Consider the following 19,812-nt stretch of genomic DNA (forward strand, 5'->3'; position numbering starts at 1 on the left):
TGGCCGAGCTGCCACTAGACAGGCTTCTTTAGCAGAGGACTTACATGTGTGATGTGCACTGAACTTTCTCCAGATCAGGCTTCCTGAAGGCTAGGACTCTTGTCTTCCAGTTGGCTTGCTGATGTTCTTATGTTGGCTCTTTGCCATGCCAATTCACACCTCCCAGCACCCCCCGGTCCACAGCACGGCCCGGTCCGGGCTGACAGGAGGGATACCTGTTTGGGAATGCACAGTGGACCCTGAGACTCAGCTTCTCTTCAGGTTCTGAGGAGCAGCCAGGGTTCTTTTGCAGAACACTCTAGAGACAATGACCATCAGAAAGGTGAACTACCGGCAATGTAAGATTTCCACGTCCTATGCCCATCTGGGTAAGTAATTCAGCCTTAAAAACCTCACGACGGAACAATAATCTTTCCTCATTAAAAATTGCATGGCAACTTCGTCATGCTTCTAGGCTAGTGATTCTCCAATCCTGTCAAACCCAAGGCCTCCTTTTTGGCAACAGACATTTGGTAAACGCCTCATTCATTTCTGAAATGAAAACCATAGGAAACCCATATGTATGTGTGCACAGAACTTCCATCTAGCCACATGATGCCAAACATAAAACAAAACAGAAAATTCAGTATAATCCTTTCACTTACCTCACTGCCATCGAGTTGAGTCTTGCTCCTGGTGACCCCAGAGGATAGGGTAGCAGAGCCCCTGTGTTTTGTTTTCCCGAGACTGTAAATCTCTTTGGAGGTGGAGAGACTCGTCTTTCTCCCATGGAGTGTGTGGCAGTTTTGAATCGCTGACCTCACGGCCAGTAGTCCAATCTAGAACCCATGACGCCATCACTGCCAACAAGTCAATTATGACTTACGCAGCCCTACATTTGATCTTATCCAAAAGGCAACTAGTAACCATAGCAACCCCGCACCACAGAGAACTGCCCCTGTGGGTTTCTGAGATTGTAACGCTTTATGGGAGTAAAAAGCCTCATCTTTCTCCCATGGGATGGCTGGTGGTTTCAAACTGCTGACCTTGCAGTTCAAAACCCAACATGTAACCCACTATGCCACCAGTTAAGCCCATTAACCCCTTAGCTAGACTAATCGCTAATTGTCCCTAATAGTAGGAACAATTTGAGTTCGTAAAGGTAAGATTTAAAGTCATTCCACGCTAAAATTGAGAGAGATAAAATTGCAGAGATGTGAGGAACCTTAATATAAAATTTAGTGTTAAGGTAAGTGACCGACAAGACTGATTTGAATGTGTCCACCCAGCTGGACATCTCTGTGACTGTCAGACAGGACACACAGATCATTCTTTCCTGGGCAGAACTGTGCCCCGGCACGGCAGGGCATTCAATGTCCTTGGACCCACCCACTAAATACCATCGCAATGCTCCTGCAAAGTTCTAGAATGCCCTCCATGGGGCTGTGCCAGTCCCCACATGGAAGGCACAGTCCCTGGGTGGAGCAAAGGGGTCAGCCCGTGACCTCTAGCTGAGATGTTGGAAGTTCAAACAGCACACACACACCCACTCCCCATGTCCTTCTGAAAGGTGTGAGCTGACTGAGGTCTGCAGTTTAAAACTGCCAGAGGTTCCCTGGAAGAAAGATGAGGCTTTCTAATGTTTTCAAAATTGATGAATGGATTGTTGTAAAATCTGTAGAAGCCCCCAGTAAAATGATTTAGAAATAAAAAAGAGTTACAGTATTAGAAACTCACATGGGGCAGTTCTATCTGCCCGGTAGGGTTGCCATGAATCAGCATTGACTCGATGGCAGTGAGTTTTAAAAGCCCCAAAGCCCATACTCTATGTCCATTGCATTTTTCCACAACCTTTTTTAAGCCCCTTCCTGTGTGTCCAGGCGTAATGGTTACGAGTCGGGCTTCCAGCCACAAGGTCTGCAGTTAGAAACAACCAATCGCTCTGCAGGGGAAAGACCAGGCTCTCTAACTCTCAAGAGTCCCAGTCTCGGAAACTCCCAGGGGCAGTTCTGCCCTGTCCCTGTACTCCCGGGGCTGAGAGTTTGGGATTTTTTTGTTTTGTTTTGTTTTGTTTAGTTTCCAATGTGCCCACACTAGTGAGATACTTCATGCCTCAGTGCATGTGCCACATGCGAGGATCCTGGGTGGCCCAGTGGTAAAGCTGGAGAGTTAAAGCGCTCGGTTGCTAACCAAAAAGTCAGCCGTTCAAACCCACCAGCCACCCTGGAGGCAAAAAGACCAGGTCTGGAGCTGTTCCACTCTGCCCTCCAGGATCACTGTGAGTCACAGGCACGCACCAAGAACGATCCGCCCGGGCAAAGGGAAGGAGAAAAAAGCGAGCCAGTCAGCGGTGTGAGGCCGGCCCCTCTGCCCTCCAGGATGAGATGGCAAGAGGGAGGAGTGTGGTGTGTGGGGCCAGGCAGCCGCCTGCTCGGTGCATTGGCATGACCCTGATTATTATTTATTTGCAGCCGGCCCCGGGGCACCTGATGCGGCACAGTGCAGGCAGACAAGCACAAATGAGCTTGGCCTCCCCACCCCCGCTCTTGCTCCCAGGGATTTGCATATTGTTGCAACATTGTGACAGGTTTCTTTCCTGCCTGGCGCTTGAGAGCTTTAAAGTCACTCTGATGGATAAAAAATAATTACATGACTTGCATAAAGCCTTTGTGTGGGAAGGGGAGTATTAGCTATTACATTTAATTATTTAATGTGGGAAATTATTCACGCTGGGTAAAAGAGCTGTACTCTGTGGTCCCCTTCCTCCTCCCAGCCACTGGGAAAGAAATGGGAATATGCAGATGGAGGACATCAGACAGAGGAGGCTGCCGGCCAGTGCTCCCATCCCGCTGGTTGATCTTAGGGGAGGGAAGGCCCTCCACAGGCAGGAGGCTGCAGGGGGGAGCCCGAAGAGCAGGTAGCCTCTCAGTGAGCGCAGGACAGCAGTCCCTGGGCAGGTTCTCTAGGAGCTCTCTGAGTTCTCCCTCAAGGAATCCTCATGAGGAGTCCTTTGGCTGCTGTGACTGCTAACCTTTGAAAAGTGGGCAGTTCGAGTCCACCCCGAGGTACCTCAGCAGAAAGGCCTGGTGATCTGCTTCTGAAAGATTAACCATGGAAACCCCAAAGGAGGACAGGTTCGACTGCCAGGAACCAGCGTCAATTCAACGGCACCTGGTTTCATCCCGACACAACCTTAGGAGGGCTGGGGCTCTCCTGACCCCCGCTGGCAGACAAGGTGACCGAGGCGAGGGATCCTGCCAGCACACGCCTAGGCCCATCTCTGGAAGTGAAGGCAACAGGTCATGGCCCTCACACCTGGCTCACCCAAACGGGCATGGTCCCTGGCTCTGCTGCCCTCCGTGGGTCACACCTGCCCCACCTCGAAGGAGGGACCACCCTGTTTGATGACGAAGGTGATTAGGGGATGGGGTAAGAGGAAGGTGAGTTGATCAGTGAGGCCGTTGAAGGGGTTCTAAATTTGTCAAGTTTGGGGGAGCTCTCTTTTGGACCTGGGTGTGCTGGATGGGAGGTGGGCAAGTGAAGGTTACCACAGGTCTAAGCTCCTTCCGAAAGGCAAGGGGTGGAGCTGCCCCTCCCAGTTCTGCGGACTCCTAAGGTTGTCTCACGGGAACCAAGCAAACTCACTGCCATCGAGCCAATTCCGACTCTCAGCGGGCCTGTCTAGGGTTTCTGAGAGTATCATCTTTATAGGAGCAGACAGCCTCATCTTTCCACGTTTCTGGTGTGTTGGGAACAATGATAGTGTATTTAGCAGCCCACCCCTCACCAGAGCCCCGGAGCTGACTATTCTCTGCTTTGCCCTCTGCTGGGAAGCGCTCGGTCACGTTCACTGTAACTTAAAGCTTCCCGCAAGGACTGCGATGTGTCTGGCCCAGTCTGGCCCTGCTCCAGGGTCACATCCATTTCACATTCTGGTCCTGGAGGAATCCTTTGCAGAAATTGGCTCATTTATTCCTGCATTAGTAGCCTGAACCAGTTATTAGAATCCCACAACCTGCCCAGGTGGAAACTGAGGTGGGGAAAGAACCTCCTGAGGCCCCCAAAGGAGCTCAGCCTGTAACTCGGCATGTTGGTCTGCTCCCGTGCAATTCCAGAGGCTGGGAGCGCCTGAGTCATCTCCGTAGGCCCAGGCCTTGCCGAGTCCCAAACACCTAGCAAGGGTGGTGAGTCGTAAGGTGAATAAATGAATGAGCGAGGAGATGAATGAAGGCCTAAGTGAGACTGTCCTAGTGTGGAGAAAGTAACAACTGGCTTACTTGTGGTGTCCCCATGTGATGCAAGCAAGTTAACACAGTGAGCTGCGAAACTAAAGACTAGAGGTTCAAGTCCATCCAGAGGCACCTGGTGATCTTATGGGAGGTGGGGAGATGGGGGAAGAACTCCGATAGATCGCAGGGGGTTGTCATGAGTCGAAAACGATTGATGGTCAACTGACAACTTTTTAGCCAACTTCCAAACTGAAGGAGACTTGGTAGCAGAGTTGTTCCTCGCTGGGCTGCTGACTTCAAGGTCGGCAGTTCAAAACCACCTGTCGATATCCATAGAAGAAAGGGCTTTCTATGCCTGTAAAGAGTGAGTCTCAGAAACTCATGAGGGCAGTTCTACCCTGTGCTGGGCATGAGTTGGCATTGACTTGATGGCAGTAAGTTCGGTTTTGAGTTTTTGAGTCTAGAAGGGGGCAGGGGGAGCTGAAAGTGTACAGATAAAAGAGCAGCTGTCCCCCAATCCCACCACCACCACCCACACCGGCCCCCTCTCCTGGGGAGCCAGGGTGTGTATGCTCAGAGCCACCAGTCCCACCTGCCCCTGCCCTTCGCCTTCAGTCCAGAGCTGTCAGTGCAGCGTGCACCTTACGGAGCTTCTGATTAACACATCCCAGGGTGGGAGCTGACAGAACACTCAGCAATCCTCCCTCCCTCCCTCCCTCCCAGGCTGCCAGCGCCCCCGCCAGCAGCTGTGTGCGCCAGTTATGCCTTCTCCATTCGACGCCACTAATTTCTGTGATTACTGTTATGTCTAAATGGCATCCTCATGTAATGCAATTTATATTATCTCTGCTTGGTGTCAGTTGCCATTGTGTTCCATGGTCTTCCATGGAATCCACTCCCGACAGACACATGTGGAAGGAGACATGGCCTCAGCTGCTGCCGGCTGGATCCATCGCTCGCAGTATTCTCCCATGTCACTCAGTATTCATCCTGGGCCCCGGCAAGACCCAGGTTCCAGGAATTAGAGACACACACACACACACACACACACATATCACCATCACCTTCACCTTCACCACCATCAGCTGCTTCTCCCAGCCGCCCACTTCAAATTATCTCCTCTCAAATGCTTGTTGACTCAAGCCCGGGCTGTTGTTCTCTATCAGGGACCCTTTTCTCTAGGTAAGAAAAGCGAGCTTGCCCCCCATCCTCCTTCCGTAGACCCTCCTCCACCAGGTGCCTGGCTGCTTCCTTAAAGCTCACAGGACATAGTCAGTGCAGAGCTGTCACCGCGCTCAGTGCTTCTTCTGGGCTGTCTCATCTCCTCTTTACTCTGACCCTGTGGTTATCTCTTTGGGGAAACTGAGGCACGGGCTGGTTAAGTGGTTGACTTAAGCACCTAAGTGGCAGAGGCAGGCTTCAAACGCAGAGAGTATATGCCCCCAGAGGTCACCCTCTGAAAGGACTGCCTCTGGCTGCTTGGAATGTCGCGTTTGTAGTGAGCGAGTTTCCAGTCCTGGTCCTGATCTGCCGATGTGAATCTCAGCCTGGTGAGTGTGGCTCGGCGGCATTCAGAAGAAGGCGATGCGCAAGTGCAGGCAGCAGCAAGGGCTGCCCATCGCATCGATCAGCCCCATCGAGGAGCCTGGGGCCCTCCCCAGGAGGACAAGAGGAAAGCCCAGCTCCCTGAGCGATTCCCAGGAATGCTACTGAGTCTGTGGAGTTTAGGGGTGTCAAGAGAAATGGCTTCCTGCCCCCTTCCAAAAAACAAGACAACAACCCACAGGCCCTGCCTACTGCCCGGCCCTGCTGGGCTCTGAGGAGTTGGACATGAAGAGGTTTGGTTCATCACTTCAGGGAGAGCCAGGAAAGCCCTTTCCCCAACCCCTCCCCTGACCCCCACCTGGAAGTCACCAGAGAAGTAAGGGAGGGGTAATGGGTACCATTAACTGAACATCCAGGAGAAAAAGTCTCTGCTTTCTACCCCCACCCCTTCTCCCATCCCCCCATCAACCACCACTAACTGGCAGAGTCCTCTGGCCAGTGGTTTGCAGAGAGTTATAGGGGAGGCTCTCAGTGTGCTGGGGGTGGGGGGTAGAAGAAAATGAGTGGCCCCCACAAGTGGCCAGGTGTCTCCCTCGGGCATCCTGTTGAGTAACATGGGGGCTCTGGGGCTTATTCTGGAGGGGCTGCGGAAAGGGTGGGGGTGGGGTGGTAGATGATGAAGTGAAAGGAGACCTGGGTCTTCAACATCTTCAAGGTCCTGGCTTGGAGGGCTGAGGGGTGGGACAGGGGATGGGCGGGTCATGGTGAAAAGCTGCCTGCCTCTTAAAGGGATCCTGTCACCCACCACCTGCTCCCTCACCTCCCCCCAACATTGTTCAGCTCTGTGAACCCCTCCTCTGGGCCCACTCCCCAGCACCTCAGAGGGAGTGTACGATCGAGGTGCTGGGCTATAAGTGGTTGGCTCCTGCCACCTGTGGAGGCCCTGGCGCTGAGCTGCTCCGGAGACACAGAGGGAGGCACCATGGAGAAGCCTCCAGTTGCATGCCCTGGGGAGGGGGAGGCACAGGCACCAAGCCGCTGGCCCGAGCTGAGGGCTGGGAGCAGGCCTCTGGCAGGAGGAGCTCAGTGGCCTGTCTCTCTCTTGCATCTGAGCATATTCAAGGAAACCCAAGAGAAATGGTGACCATGGGCCAGCGAGGCCCAGCCAGGTGGACAGGTTGACAGGGTCCCTTTACGTGAAAGCTCTGCAGCCAGGTCAGCCAGTCGGTCAGTCGGTGGGTGCACAACTCACTGGAATTAACCCGAGTGTTTCTCTGGTTTGCACATGTTGCCTCTGCCCTGCGCTCTGCCTTTCTTCCGCTCCCTTCCCTCCTTTCCAGCGGGCTGGTGGACCAGGGCCAGCTGACCCGTTTGTTTCAGGTCCCTCTGGCAGGTGAAAGGAGTCCAGCAAGCCCTCTTTCGGAAGCACCAAGACACACACCCCTTTCCTCTCTGTCCTCCTGCCCCCAAACCAAAGAACGTTTTGTGAGCAGTGTCTAGGCTAGCTGCTGGCCACCGTGGATTCTGCTCAGGTTCCTGCTCCTCTCCCCTCTCTCCCCTTCTCTCCCGAAACAGCTCTGCCCGCACAGATGGTATTCGTCTCTAGAGAGCTGCCCCGTGTTCCGCCAGTGTCTAATATGAAGCACACATGGGTGTGTGGCTGTGGAGCGGGGGAAGGCCCTTCATTCTGGGAAAAGTCACTGCTCACCATTTGCCGCCCTGTGAATGGGAGCTGGGGACCTGGGAGAAAGGACGGTGTTTGCTGCTCATACCATGTGACTGCGATGGGAGGAGATGTCTCTCTGTCTGTCTCAGAGGCGCTGGGATCGCCCAGAAAACACTCTGGGGGCCAACAGGAGAGACGTGGCATTCAGCTGACCCACGCCCTCCGCTTCCCCAGCCTGGCCGCCCACGGTCTGCACTGTGGCGTCTGCTGTCTTTTGGCACAAATGCCTGGGAACCAAGAGGCCCCTTCCCCCATGACCTGACCTCCCAGACTAAGAATAACAGCCCCAGGACAGCGTGTCTTGCCGTCCCCCTGGAAAGAGGATATGGTAGGGCCGTGGGGCCGTGAGAAGGCAGGGTAGAACCAGGAGGAAATGGATGAACACAGACGCTTGGCTCTTGTGAGTCAAAACAAACAAACAAACAAACCAGGGCTGGCAACCACCAGGAGAGCTGGGAGCCGGCAGAGACCCCTCGGTCCTTCTGACCCGCGCTGCTCTCCGGACTTCCTCTCCTGAGAGATGGGCTGGGCCGGCCCTGCCAGGCAAAGGGGACCCTGCCCATCTTATCCAAGGCTTTACAGAACCACACCTGAAGCCAGACTCCCCTCCAGCGGGTCGATGCCCACCGGTAGTGGCCCTATAGGCCAGGGTACAACCGCCCCTGTGAGTTTCTGAGACCCGAGCTCTTCGCTGGAGTGAAAGCCCTGCCTTTCTCCCGCTGAGCAGCTGGTGGTTGCAAACTGCGTGCCTGGCAGCTGGCAGCCCAACGTGTAACCACTCTACCCCCAGCAGCAGAGTCCTGGACCACGAAGGGGGTCCTGTGGCAGAGAAAGCCAGTGTCTTAGTTCTAAGTCCCGACCATCCCGCCCGTGAGAAGCGTGACTGCCTGCAGCTTCCTCGTGGCCCCCATGCCCTCCCTAGAGGCAAATGGTACAGACCCTAGAAACCGCTCAGCTCTAGGAAAAAGCTCCCCACCCAGGGCTCCAGGGTCCTCCAGGCATTTGGGGGACAGCCCATCCCTTGGTGGACCAGTTGTCCATGTGCCTCCAAAACTGTTTCAAGATCAGTGATGTCTTGCCTTTTCAAACACGTGGCTGGAAGCCCATGTGTACACTACACTGTTCACCCCTTTCTATTGCCGTCTCCCCTCCGCGGCACCCGCCTTTCTCATCTCCTGCCTAGGAAGCCTGTGTCCGCACCCCTCTACCGAGCAGAGTGGTTCCCAGGGAAGCACCCCTAACCCAACTCCCTGGTGAGGAGGAGGTGGTTGGTTTGTGCTTCAGCAGGAGGTTTCATCTACGGGCCATGCAGGGCCGCGTGCCACAGTACCAAGCCCTGCACCTGGCCTTGACTTGGCCTCCTTTCAGTTAGTAAAAGCCTTGGCCAGAGTAGAGCTGCCCCCCAGCCCCACCCCTGCCTGGAATTCCCCCGCTATGCCCTGTACAGCACAAGAGTCACTCTGCTTCACTCTGCAGAGAGAGAGAGAGAGCCCCACTTGATTAGTTGATCCTCTTGTTGCTTCTGACCTTGGCCTGAGCCTGGATGACCTGGCCCACACCGACTGCTGTGGTTTTCCCAGAGGACCACCATCCCGCCACCTTCCCAAGAGGTCACCCACTGTCTTTGTGTTCCCTCCCTCCAGATGGGCCCTTCGGGTGAAGGAGAAGGGGTGTAGCATGCTGAGCGTGGACCCCAAAGAGAGCTAGCCCTGGGCTGTTCTGACTTTCCCTCCCCTGCCCTCACGCCCATGCCTGCCTCCGGTGGGATGCGGAAAAGGGCCCCAGGAAGGAGGGCGGGGTGAGGTAGGATGGATCTACAGGATGGGGACCGTGGAGCAGGAAGGTGGGTTGGACTAGATGCCTCCCTGCCTCCCCCTCCCACGCTGGGCGCTTGTACTCCAGCAGCAGCAGCAGCAGCAGCAGCAGCAGCGCAGCGGTGCCGGACAGTGAGTCTGATGGTGATGTTGCTCTTCTTGGTCTCTAACACTCCTTTTCAATCCCCATCCTGCCTGCCCCTCCCTCTATGTAGGGTTACTTTAGTGATCCCTGGAATGTTTTTGACTTCCTCATCGTAATTGGCAGCATAATTGACGTCATTCTCAGTGAGACTAATGTGAGTATTACTCTGCCCTCCCCCAGGAAGCCTCCCCTCCCCCTCTGCCTCTGTTTCCCCTGCGCTCTCTCCTCCCACTCTTTTTCTCTCTCTTTCACCTCCTTTTCGGTTTTTTTTTTTTTTTGGTTGTTGGTTTTTTTTTTTAATTTCCTGGTTTTTAACCCCCCTCGCCCTCCAGTCATGCTTTTCACTGAGCCTGCGTCGTCCTGTGGGGGGAAAGAAGCAGGAGCGTCTCCTCCTTTGTTCCCGGCCCAGCTTCGCCCTGCCGCGCTGGCCCCAAGCAAGCCAGGAGAAGCCCGAGGGAGCAGGTGGTGGAGGTGCCGCCTGGCCCCCTCCCAGGGTGGCCGCAGCCATCGTAACCTTTGAACTAACCCAGCTTTTGTCAGACTTCTCCACCCCGCAAAGACCAGGTGACCCAGGTGTGAGCCGCCAGAGCTGTAGAGCGTTAAGAGAGTTATTGACGATGCCCACGTAACCTCTTTGTTTTCTCATTTTTTTTCTCTTCTCTCCCTTCTTTCATGCTTTTTTTTTTCATTTTCTCCTTTTCCTTTTTGTTTCGTTTTGTTCCTCCTCTGTTGTTGGTTTTTTGTTTTTTTCTCTCTCTCTCTCTTTCTCTCTCTCCCCTCTCTCTTCTCCTCGGCTTCTCGCCCCCATGCAGCACTATTTCTGTGATGCATGGAATACCTTTGACGCCTTGATTGTTGTGGGTAGCATTGTTGATATAGCAATCACCGAGGTAAACGTAAGTACATGGCGTCTGTCCCTGACTGTCCTGCCTGCTCTCGCACTCATTCGTCCTGCCCCGGTTTATTTGGTAGTCTGTTTTTATTTTCTCCTCCGTACCCCTTTATGTTTATTTTGTTTTATTTATTTGTTTGTTTGTTTGTTTATTTGGTTGGTTGGTTGAGATCAGTTCGGAGAATTTCTTTCTTGTTGCCTCACTTTGAAAAGTTTTGATTTTTTGTTGTTGTTGTTTTCGTTTGGGTTCTGTTTTGCTCCACTTTCAGAACAAAGCTAGGATTTCCATTTCTTTCCCACTTTGATTGCTGCATCCTTCTCTCTCTCTCTCTCTCCCTCTAACCAGCCTGGCATGACTCACACTGTATAGGAGGCTGCAGCTAAGGGAATCGTGGAGTGAAAAAGGGTTATTGACAGCTTCTGGAAGACTCCTGAGGCAGGGACCCCAAACTTTTTCTAACCCTCTACCATTACCCCCCCCCCCAACCTCTGACTCTCCTCCTCTTGCCTGTGCACTCACACAGCATCTTGAAACGCAGCTCTCTATTAGAGTGGCACAACTGGCATTAAGGCTACGACTTTGCCTGTATTGTCAGCCTTGGCTGACCCTCACCTAAGTACGACCCACGAGATTCACACTGAACCAGCTAGATCTCAATTTAATACTGTAAGGAATTTGGGGGCATGAAACAGAACCAAAGATCCAATTGGCAAAATTTAGAAGCAGGCTTTATTGGGAGGCTTGCGGGCAGATTCAGCAACTCAGGGAATTGAGCCTTTGAAACCATACTTTGGGAAATTTAGGCTGCGGTTTTTAGACCCCTGCTGGCAGGCACAGCTGGGAAGGGTCCAAGCTGGGGAGGATCTGTGCACACAGGTGCTTCAGAAGGGAGAAGGTCTTTGACCTTATCTATATGCCAAGGACGACTAGAGTGGAGTGTGCATATCTTCAGAAAACATTCTGGCTCAGGGAGGAGCCAGCTCCAGGAATTTGAAGGTTGAGCAGGGGAGGGGGAGATCAGTGAGAGAAGGAGGTCAGTGAAAGGGAGGTCTATGTGAGGTGAATTCTGAGAGCCAAGCTGAAGGCACCAGATTCAAAATGAAGTCCCTGTTGCCAAGACCAGGCAAATACCAGCTGCCTCTGCAGTCTGCCTGGCCTCCTACAGGTTCACTTAGAGAGGCGAGTGGGACCACTGGTGTTAGGACTCCTTCTGGAACCCTTTATCTGGGGCTCTTCTCAGTGGCCCTTTCTTCCTGGTGGCTATGGAAACAACTGTATGAGTGCCTCGTCCAACAGGAATTCACCACAGTAAATGGACACTTGCACCTGCCTAACTCTCCCACCTTCCCCAAAGCCCTCCCAGTGCTGCTCTGGCTCCCTGGCCTCAGAAGACACTCTAGTCCCTACACTCCTGCTGGGTTCCCCTCCCAAGGGCTGCTTCCTCCTATACAGTTTCTACCAGTTTCTGCACATGTCTTCTTGTTACTTGGCATGTTTAAATCTTCTCTCTTTATCCATAGGCAAGCTCTCTTGCAGTTAGTCTTTAACATGTGTTGTTTTATTTTAGCTTTTTTTTTTTTGGCCATTGTTTTTTCTTAATTAAGAGACTTGGTAATGTTTGCACAAACCTTTGATGCACTGAACCTTTGAATAACAGCACGGAGCAAACGCTTTAGAGTTTGGATCTAAGATATTTGAAATTACCTACTGACCACCACCATCTCCCCCATGAGCCCTCCCCTTACCCCCTCTGCACTCCCTCTTCTGCTCCCAGTCAGTTGAAATGAGCCATTGTCCTATCTGCATGACTCCCCCTGATGAGAAGATTAGAAGTCCCACCCCACCCCTAGCTCTCCTTCCAGCAGAGGACCTTTGGAAAGGCTACATCTCCCCTCCCTGCTCTTCCTGTAGCTCCAATTCTAATGTCCCTCTGCCTCCAAGATCTCTAGGTTGGCTTTGTCGTGTGTGTGTGTGTGTGTGTGTGTGTGTGTGTGTGTGCATGTGGACTTCCCCTTGGTAACAGAAAGACCTCAGATCTCAGAAAGCCCATTTTCCTACTCATGCGATGCACCACTCCCACCACCTCCACCAGTGCTGGCCAGCGCTCCCAGCGTTGCAGGCTGCAGGAGCCCCGAGTTGTACCCCACATGTTAGCTGAGCTTGTAAGTTACACACCCATGTCTACCGAGCAGAGCCTCGGTGCTCAAAGTGGGGCAAACACCACGGAGCATGTGTGAAAGGAGCATGGTGAGCCCTGCCTTCAGAGGTGTGTCCTCCGGGACAGCCAGCCCCAGAGGCTGAAAGCCAGAGGGAAGGGAAACACAGGGAGATAACAGCAAGCTGTACCCCTGAGCGCAGAAAGGACCCCCCACAGACCCAGGGGCTCCACGGGGCTCTCCTCACCATTGGTAAGGCCTGTATCCTCGCCCATCCTGCCCAACCTATTCGTCTTTTTCACAGGAAAAAGTAAAACAAATGCTTTTCTAAGATACAGAGTTTCTGTAAAAAAAAAAAAAAGGGGGGGGGCTCTGTTGTTCATGAGGGCCAGAGCAGGGCCAGAAAGGGGCATGGGAATCATCTCGGCCGAGCCTCACACGGGTGTGATGGTTCTCTATGCCGTTTTCTCTTGGTGTGGACGGTTAAACACGGAGCCGCTCGCCGTGAGGAGAGCAGTTCAAGACCACCAGCCCCTCTCCAGGAGAAAGACGAGGCTTCTTCTCCCATAAAGAGTTACAGTCTCAGAAACCCACAGGGGCAGTCCTGTTCTACCCGGAACCTATGAGTCCTTGCGGATGTTGGAATCAGCTCCGTGGTTGTGGGTTTGGTGGTGGTGGTGCTGATTGTTTCAGCTCTTGGTTGGCTGGGGTGTGGGGCTTCAACTCGTAACCACCCGGTGAGTTCAACAGGAAAGAACGCCCACCCCATTAACTGATGGCAGAAGTGAGGGTGCAGAGACTTGCCCAGCCCCATAGAGGGGATCCAGGCTCCTGCCTGTGGCCCTGCTCACAGAATTCTCCTCCCTGGCCCCTTGATGTCCTTGGACCCACTTACACAGCCCACCCGGCCCTCTCCCATCTATTCCCAGTGGTCAGGATCGGCCACACCCCACTGTGCTCTCGTCTGTAGTTTAGATCACCAGCAAGCTGTGGCTTTCTAAACAAACCCGTTCGTTCGTCAGTCAGCCCACCTCCTGAAGCGCCTCTCTTTGTCCTCCCAGGCCTGCCTCGACCCACTCCGGGACCCGTTTCAGCCCTCCAGGGAGGACTTCCTGGGTCAAGCCCAGTTTGGAGTGAGGAGTCTGAGCGTTAGAAGTAGTACTGTCTGAGGATACGGCCGGGCCGTGTATATGGTCAGCAGCCAGAGCACCTGTCGGGGAACTCAGTGTTCATAGCTGGACTACTTTCTCCCCTCTCTCACACAGTGAGCGGCTTCCAAGCATAAAGAGCATACAGACCTCACCTGCCCCCCAGATAGCAGAGCCGATTGGAAGAATAAAGAAGGGCTGGATTTGAAGTCAAAATACTGGGAGGTGGTGGAATCCTGCTGCTGCCTCTTCTGGTAGCTATTGCACCAACTGCTACCAGAAGCCCTCTCGGCGACTTCTCTCCTCATCAGGCAAAGGGAGCGGGCGTTATTTACAGGGCTTGTTTGTGAGCTCAAATAGTAGTATTTACTTTTAAATTCCTGTAGACTCCAAAGCCCTATTGGCCAGGAGCGACTGTTGTCACCCAAGCAGACGGGATTCTGTCCAAAACCATCTGCTGGGCGAACTAAGACGAGCTCGCCTCTGCCCAAGGCCATCCCAGTAATCTAATGGCGGCCGCCCACGGGTCGCGTCGGAACCCCTGTTGCCTGGATAGCGCCATTTCCTTGGAGACAGACCACAGGTACAGCCAGACCGAAGCAAACGCAAGCTTGCTGACTGTTGCCCTGACCATTGAAGCCCAGATACGCCTGTTTCGAGGGCACAGTTCTAGCAGAGCCTTGCTCCCAGAAAACCAACACCAACAAACTCACTGCCATCGAGTCGATGCCGACTCATAACAACCCAATAGGACAGGGTAGAACTGCCTCCCGTGGGTTTCCAAGACTGTAACTCCTTATGAGGATAAAGAGCCTTGTCTTTCTCCCAAAGTGCAGCTGGTGGTTTCAATCCACCAACCTTGTGGATGCCAGCCCAATGTCTAACCACTAGGCCACCACAGCCCCTGCAGCCAGGTCATGGTCAATATAACGGATTGCAGTCTTCCGACCGCTCCTTCCGCTCATCTGGTCCTTCCTTCGGGTGCTACAGCTATGCGTCTAGCCACTCTATGGCTCAAGGGGTTTTATAGATCTAGGATTTTCTTTCTGATCCCATGGCATCCTTTAGAAAGCCCTGCCTCCCTGGCTGATGCTCCAGGCCCTCCCACATTCTTCTCGTCCCGGTGTCACCAGATGGCCCTCTTCCCAGATGTACATTGAACTGGGAAGACTCGTCTAACCTCAGAGGAACCCACAAGGGCTGTTCACCTGCAGCACGTGATTCTAAGAGTCAGTTCTGGTTCCCTGGCCAAATGCTTTATGCATCCCTGCCACTCTCCAAGCCTTCCCCATGGCCAAGCCCACCTCCCTCCAGCTTCCCTTTGGGTGTCTTGACTTTGCTTCATACCTTTACCAAGGTATGTGCCCCTCCCTCTCAGGAAATAGATCCCCACCCCACCAGCTAGGAAGCCTCCCTCGACCATCCCATGGCCTTTCTAGCCAGGATTTCTCTGCCTCGGGCACTGTCTGAGGCTCGTTAGTGAGCAAAACAGATGCCCCTGACTTCCTGAACGTGTGTATTCTAGAGCGAAGTCATTCTAAAGGTCAACAGTGCTGATGACAGTCCATCAAGCCACTGGACAGTATGTGGGGGGGGGTCCCTGCTTTGGGGAAACACTAACTTGGGGGGGGATCAGGGCCATGGGGAAGCTAGGAAGGCAGGTGCTGCCTTAGGGGAGGTAGGTGCTATTTTCAGTAAGATGGGCTTTATTGGGGAGCAGACATTTGGACAAGGGTGTGAAATGGTGAGGAGACATCCATGCACATATCTGGAGAAAGGACTTTGAAGGCAAAAGGAGCAGCCAGGGTGGCCGGTGCAGGCTGAGCCAGGGGGAGGACAGGGCTAAGGGGTCGGGGTGGGGTGGGGGGTGCAGTCTGAGGTTCTGGCCAAAGCAGTCTGTTCCTTGGGTCTGGACATGCACTTTCCAGGGGCAAAGCCCAAAGAGTTCCCCCATGTGGTTGTTAAGAAGCTCTCTGAAGGGCACTGAAAGCTGCCCCCCAATGCCCTCATGAGAACCCACATGGGTGTCTGAGCCTGAGCAGTGCTTTGAAGTTGGTTGTACAAAAAGTGCAGAGAGGCCCCGGATTCTTGCATAAGAATGTGCTTGTGGAGAAATAGTCCCCAAGGAAAAATTTAAAAGGCCGGGTTCTGTCTCTAGACCCAACACTATTAACCCAGGAGACTTAGCGAGATGAACCCCACTCTTTGGGCCTCAGGTTCCTTGAAGGCAAAATCAGCAGGGAGTCAGCGGATGTGGGGCGCGGGGTGGATTCAAGACCCTCTCCCAGGGCTTCCCCAAGTTGGCTCTCCATGGTTCAGAAATGGGCATTTCCTGATAGCGTCAGGCACATGTTTACTCCTGTGTTTCCTGAAAGTCCAGTGGTTAGATCCCTGGATCAGCCTGACGTAGGCATGACTTCTCTGGGGGACAGTGGTCAAAGGTCCTTCCACTCCCAGATGGTGATGGAATTCACTCCTGGGGGCACTCATTCACTACCATGTAGTCCCCTCTGGTTCATAGTGAACCTGGGGGCCAAGTAGAACCAGTGGTTTTGAACTGTTGACCTTGTGTTCAAGCAGCCCAACACGCTGCCCACGAGGCCACCAGGGCTCCTTAAACTGACACAGAGCTCGTTCACTTCCCTGATCCTGTTGCTGTGGGCTCTGCCCGGTCAGGACACCTTCAAAGTACACGTACGAAAAGCAGCCTGCACCCCCACAATCCACGGGCCAACTAATAGGCTCTGACGAGAGGGCAAAGGAAGCACGGGCCGTGTCCACCACCCAGGCCCACTTGACAGCTGCCACCTGAGAAGGAAAATTGGAGGAGAGGGAGCCAGAGGAGGGAAGAGGGAGACGAGGTTAGAGTTTAGATGGATCTCAGCTGCTGGAAGTATCCAAGAAGGGGCAGGCCAAGGCCTCTTGAGTCCTGACCCCAAACCTTCTTGACCAGTGGTATGTCTGCACCATCGATTGGCAGGCACAAACTTCAATCATGGTCCCTCGTTGACTCTGCCGATCAGTAGACCATGGCTTCTTCTCTGGTTTCAAGGCCTGGAAGGGCAAGGTAAGGCAGGTAGCCCTGAGTCATTGAGAGAGAGCTGCTTGCTGCACATCATCCAGCCCCTCGGGGTTGGCTAGACACCAGCCACCTGGCCCCAACCCTCTCTCCCATCTCCCAGTCCATAGTGGTTATTCAGGGCAGCCAAGCCCCTGCTGAGTCTTCCTCTGGGGCCCAGATGGCCCCATCTGGTCTTTGCTATCACAGAGAAGGGCAGGATATTCCCAGAAGGGTAGAATATTCCCAAGGAAGGTAAGGTTGAGCACACCACACCCCCCACACACACACCCCCACGGTCAACTACCACCACCACCACCGGCTTAGAGGAGGACATGAAGGTGGAGAGGAACTGTCCCCAACTGGGCTCTTCCATGAATGTTAGCTGAACACAAGTTGGGATCACTGTTCGAGCAAGCCTGCATCTCTTGGTTCCAGAACCATATGCGTTGAGCCCCCACTGTGGGACACAGCCTCCGATTTACGCATCACATAGACGGGACGTGAGAGGCCAGAGGCAGGAAGCAGCCTTTTGCTTATTCCTCACAGATGTTTAAGAGCGCCCTGACTCCTGGGTGTTTAATTAATAGAAGCAGGCTCTGATGGTGGTGGTGGGGGGGGGGGGCGGCCAGGGATCTCCCTGATGAAGGCACTTGGGGTGGTCTCCGAGGGTAAAGGTGATTGTGGTGGTAGTGGCCATGACCCAGGCCCAAGTTCGTGGCAGCTCCAAGCTCAACAGAAGGAAAGGCTGCAGGGTCCCTCCCCATCCCCGTGATGACTTACTGATGGAATCACTGTGGTCCACATGGGTCTCGTTGGCTGAAGTCAATCACTAGGCGTTTCTCCCTGGCCTCTCTTAGTCGGATAATGCCACTGAAACTTGGTAAGCTTCACAGCAACATAGAAGCCTCCGCGGACAGATGGGGGCATGGAGTGGATTGTCTGGAAATTGGTCTCCTACATGAGGGGCAAGAATCCTGCCTCTGACCGACCCATGTCTTCAGGGGAGATAGATTCAATTAGACGTGGTGGTCTCCGGACCACCTGGTGGAGAGTACTTAGCCTTGTCATCTAACTCTACCTCCATTTCCAGTAGCCAGACCCTTCCTGCTTGTGTTCATCCAGGTAGAATAGAGAAACAAATTCATAAATACACATATGTGTATAAGAAAGAGCTTTATATAAAAAAAGAGCAATTGGATATTGAGAAAACATCCCAGCCCAGCCCAGTCCAGGTCAAGTCCATAAATCTGAGATTAGCCCATATGTTGGTTACCAGTCTATAAATTTTTCTTCAGACTCACACACATGCAATGATGCCGAGTGCAGGCAGATCACAGGCCAGTGGGTGGAAAGTCTTGTGGATACAGTGGCAGTGGAAGTATCTCAGGACTGGCAGGGGTCTCCGTACGGCTCCTCCAGCTCCAGGGCTCTAGCGTAGCTCCATGTGTCTTGTCAATAGGAATGTCTCCCAGGGGAGTGAGTGAGTGCCCCGCCACCAGCGAGCTATTTATCTGCTTAGCAGCTCCAGATGAGGTCATCAAGCTGCAACCTGATTGACAGGCTAGCCTCCACCCCTTCACTCTTGAGTCTCAAATTGACAACAGATTATGTAACTACCACATTGCTGTTGCTAAGAGGGCCATGCCAGCACCTTCCAGATTTAGGGACTATCCCTGTCCTCACCAAAACTAGTGCTCCCAAGGTATCTTGCTTCAAAATGAATGGACACCAGTCTATTAATGCATACGAAGGTGGTAGTAACACACTAAATTGTCTCTCTGGGGAAAAAAATCGTTTTACTTCTGATGAGAATAATACTGCAGCCTTACCTAAAGATTGACTATAGATACATGAGATCGCTTCTATCTTTGGGCTATGTGTTACCCTCTTGTTGAGGTACCTCACCGCCCTACAAGTCGTTCTACTGAAGTTGTTTTCTACTTGGCTTGGAAAGCCAGCTGGCCCTTCAGAGACTTAGCAAAGCTGTGTTCCTTCCTGGGAAGGAGACAAGCCACCTCGGCAGTCCAGTGGGAAAGAGGGGCCAGGCATCCCTCCAGCCTCTCTAGCGAGAATGGCCGTGTGGGCAGCAGGCAGAGGAGCGCCGTGAGGTCAGACATGGTAGGAGGACAGGGAGACAGGCCTAAGGCAGTGACCTGCTGTGGCAAGTTTTCCCAAAAAGTTCCTGCCTTGGGAAGTATCTTGTGGGCTTGACCCAAAGGGCCGTGGGAACTTGGTTTTTATGGGCATCCTGATAGGGGTTATCCAAACAACTGTATTCGATTGCCTGGAATATTCTGACAGCAACAGCTTGTCCCTCTGCCTTCTACTGCTGTGGCCTTTGTCTGCTCTGGGTTCTCTGCCTCTCCTCCCTTCTCTTGTCTCTGGTACCTACGCCCACCAGACAGCCGCCTCTCTGCTAACCAGTGTCTCCCGCTGTGGTTCTTACAGGCTGAGCGGGCTCCTGCTGGACTTCTCGCCAGAGAGCTTTCAAAGCACAGGGACCTGGATGGTCCCGTGGGCGAGAAGAGAAGGGGAGGGGAGCTACTCGCTGTCCTGGCTCTAACATACTCTAATGCCTGAAAAAGCGAGACTCCCTCTGTTCCAGCCATTTACTCTCATATTGACTGCTCCTACCCTGAGAATCATGTTTCGCTCACTTTTTTTGTGTGTGTTCTTCACGTCTCTCTCTCTGTCTCCTTATTTTTCTCACACATTCTAACTCCCTAACCTTTTCCCTTTGTCCTTCTGAGCACATGCATTCTCTCTCTCTCTCCCTCTCTCTATCTCACTCACACACACACACACACACACACATGCACACACACATTCTCCCACCCAGTGTCCCTCTCTCCTTTCCTCTGCTCTTCTGAATCTCTCTCTCTCTCTCTCTCTCTCTCTCTCTCTCTCTCTCTCTCTCTCTCTCTCTCTCTCTCTCTCTCTCTCTCGTCCCTCTCACCCAGAACTATTGGATGTTGTTAACACTGCTGACGAGTGGGTTTCTCCCATTTGTCTTCATGGGATCTGGGTGTTTGGATGACTAGATGCTGCCTGGCCTGGCCAGAGGAGAAGAGTTCGCGGCCATTAGTTGGTTAGTCTGATTTAGCGTGTCTCTGGCA

General features: G+C 53.2%; 1 protein-coding gene across 1 annotated transcript in view; it reads left to right on the plus strand.

The window, feature by feature from the left end:
- CACNA1C (calcium voltage-gated channel subunit alpha1 C) overlaps positions 1-19,812 on the plus strand; it is a 728,086-nt gene that overhangs the window by 645,453 nt on the left and 62,821 nt on the right. Inside the window, exons 31-32 of the mRNA XM_075552255.1 lie at positions 9,509-9,592; positions 10,251-10,334. Of these exons, the coding sequence (XP_075408370.1) occupies positions 9,509-9,592; positions 10,251-10,334 (168 nt within the window). The remainder of the gene's footprint in view (positions 1-9,508; positions 9,593-10,250; positions 10,335-19,812) is intronic.

This window comes from Tenrec ecaudatus, chromosome 6 (genome assembly GCF_050624435.1).
Source record: "Tenrec ecaudatus isolate mTenEca1 chromosome 6, mTenEca1.hap1, whole genome shotgun sequence".
NCBI classification, from domain to species: domain Eukaryota; kingdom Metazoa; phylum Chordata; class Mammalia; order Afrosoricida; family Tenrecidae; genus Tenrec; species Tenrec ecaudatus.